The sequence below is a fragment of the Nestor notabilis genome, unplaced genomic scaffold (assembly GCF_000696875.1).
Source record: "Nestor notabilis isolate BGI_N333 unplaced genomic scaffold, ASM69687v1 scaffold20031, whole genome shotgun sequence".
NCBI classification, from domain to species: Eukaryota; Metazoa; Chordata; class Aves; order Psittaciformes; family Psittacidae; genus Nestor; species Nestor notabilis.
In genome coordinates this window covers 3,550-3,876 of record NW_009913604.1, presented here as the reverse complement: position 1 = coordinate 3,876, position 327 = coordinate 3,550, and the positions used below count along the sequence as shown (strand labels likewise).

General features: G+C 67.9%; 1 protein-coding gene across 1 annotated transcript in view; it reads right to left on the bottom strand.

The window, feature by feature from the left end:
* CDHR4 (cadherin-related family member 4) overlaps positions 1–327 on the bottom strand; it is a gene marked incomplete at its 3' end in the record, with an annotated part of 5,799 nt that overhangs the window by 1,975 nt on the left and 3,497 nt on the right. The window contains 2 exon segments of the mRNA XM_010023279.1: positions 6–56; positions 136–295. Of these exon segments, the coding sequence (XP_010021581.1) occupies positions 6–56; positions 136–295 (211 nt within the window).

Here is a 327-nt window from a genome sequence, read left to right as displayed (position 1 = left end):
GGCACCCCCGGCTCCTGCACCTCAGGGGTGCACATCGGCGCCTGGTCCAGCACAGCCTGCCAGGGGCAGGGGAGGTGGATTGGCACCGCAGGGCTGGCAACCACCACAGCTCACCTGGTGGGCTTTCCCTCGCACCTGCACGCGCACGGTCATGGCACAGAGGCAGCTCTGCCGCTTCGCCGGGTCCAGGTCATTGTGGATGTCTGTCAGCCGCACAGTCAGCCGGTAGCTCTTTTGCTGTCGGGAGTCAAGGGGTCCCACCACACGGATCTCACCTGCAGGGCAGCACAAGCTGCTGAGTGCCACAGGGGGCGGGGGGGGCTGGGG